Below are 986 nucleotides of genomic sequence, written 5' to 3' on the forward strand. Positions count from 1 at the left end.
CCCCCCCCGTTTGACCCCGTCCCCGTTGCAGGCACCAAGGCGGTGCTGCGCGCCTGCCGTGCTGCGGGGGTGCGCTGCCTGGTGTTCACCTCCTCCATGGAGGTGGTGGGGCCCAACGAGCGCGGGGACCCCTTCCTGCGGTGAGACCCCCGCCCGGGGACCCCATTATTTCACACCCCCACTTGGGGGGAACCCCCAAAGGACCCCCACATTTTGGGGAACCCCTTGATTTGGGACCCCCGCCCCGGGACTCCAGTGCTTGGGACCCCCACATTTGGGGACCCCCACATTTGGGACCCCCGCATTTGGGGACCCCAGTGTTTGGGACCCCCACCCCGGGACCCAAGTGTTTGGGACCCCCACTTGTGGGGACCCCTTTGATTCGGGACCCCGCATTTGGGGACCCCAGTGCTTGGGACCCCCACGTTTGGGGAACCCCTTGATTTGGGGACCCCCACATTTGGGGACCCCTTTGATTTGGGACCCCCACATTTGGGGACCCCAGTGTTTGGGACCCCCACCCCGGGACCCCAATGTTTGGGACCCCCACTTGTGGGGACCCCTTTGATTTGGGACACCCACATTTGGAGACCCCATTGTTTGAGACCCCACTGGTTTGGGGACCCCTGCGTTTGGGGACCCCAGTGTTTGGGATCCCCGCCCCAGGACCCCATTATTTGAGACCCCCACCCCAGGACCCCAATGTTTGGGACCCCCACTTGTGGGGACCCCTTTGATTTGGTACCCCCACCCTGGGACCCCATTGTTTGGGACCCCCACCCCGGGACCCCAGTGTTTGGGACCCCCACTTGTGGGGCACCCCTTGATTTGGGCCCCCCGCATTTGGGGGCCCCGCTGATTTTGGGGTCCCCCTCCTCCCCACAGAGGGGACGAGGAGACGCCGTACCCCACGCGGCACACGCAGCCCTACTCCCTGAGCAAGGCGCAGGCCGAGCGCTTGGTGCTGGATGCCAACGGGGCCACGG

The 986-nt window shown here is 65.7% G+C and overlaps 1 protein-coding gene across 1 annotated transcript in view; it reads left to right on the plus strand.

Annotated features, from left to right (window-relative positions):
• Nucleotides 1-986, plus strand: part of LOC110391731 (3 beta-hydroxysteroid dehydrogenase type 7-like) — a 5,592-nt gene that overhangs the window by 1,285 nt on the left and 3,321 nt on the right. Inside the window, exons 2-3 of the mRNA XM_021383682.1 lie at nucleotides 5-140; nucleotides 886-983. Of these exons, the coding sequence (XP_021239357.1) occupies nucleotides 5-140; nucleotides 886-983 (234 nt within the window). The remainder of the gene's footprint in view (nucleotides 1-4; nucleotides 141-885; nucleotides 984-986) is intronic.

Source organism: Numida meleagris, unplaced genomic scaffold (genome assembly GCF_002078875.1).
Source record: "Numida meleagris isolate 19003 breed g44 Domestic line unplaced genomic scaffold, NumMel1.0 unplaced_Scaffold474, whole genome shotgun sequence".
Lineage (NCBI taxonomy): Eukaryota > Metazoa > Chordata > Aves > Galliformes > Numididae > Numida > Numida meleagris.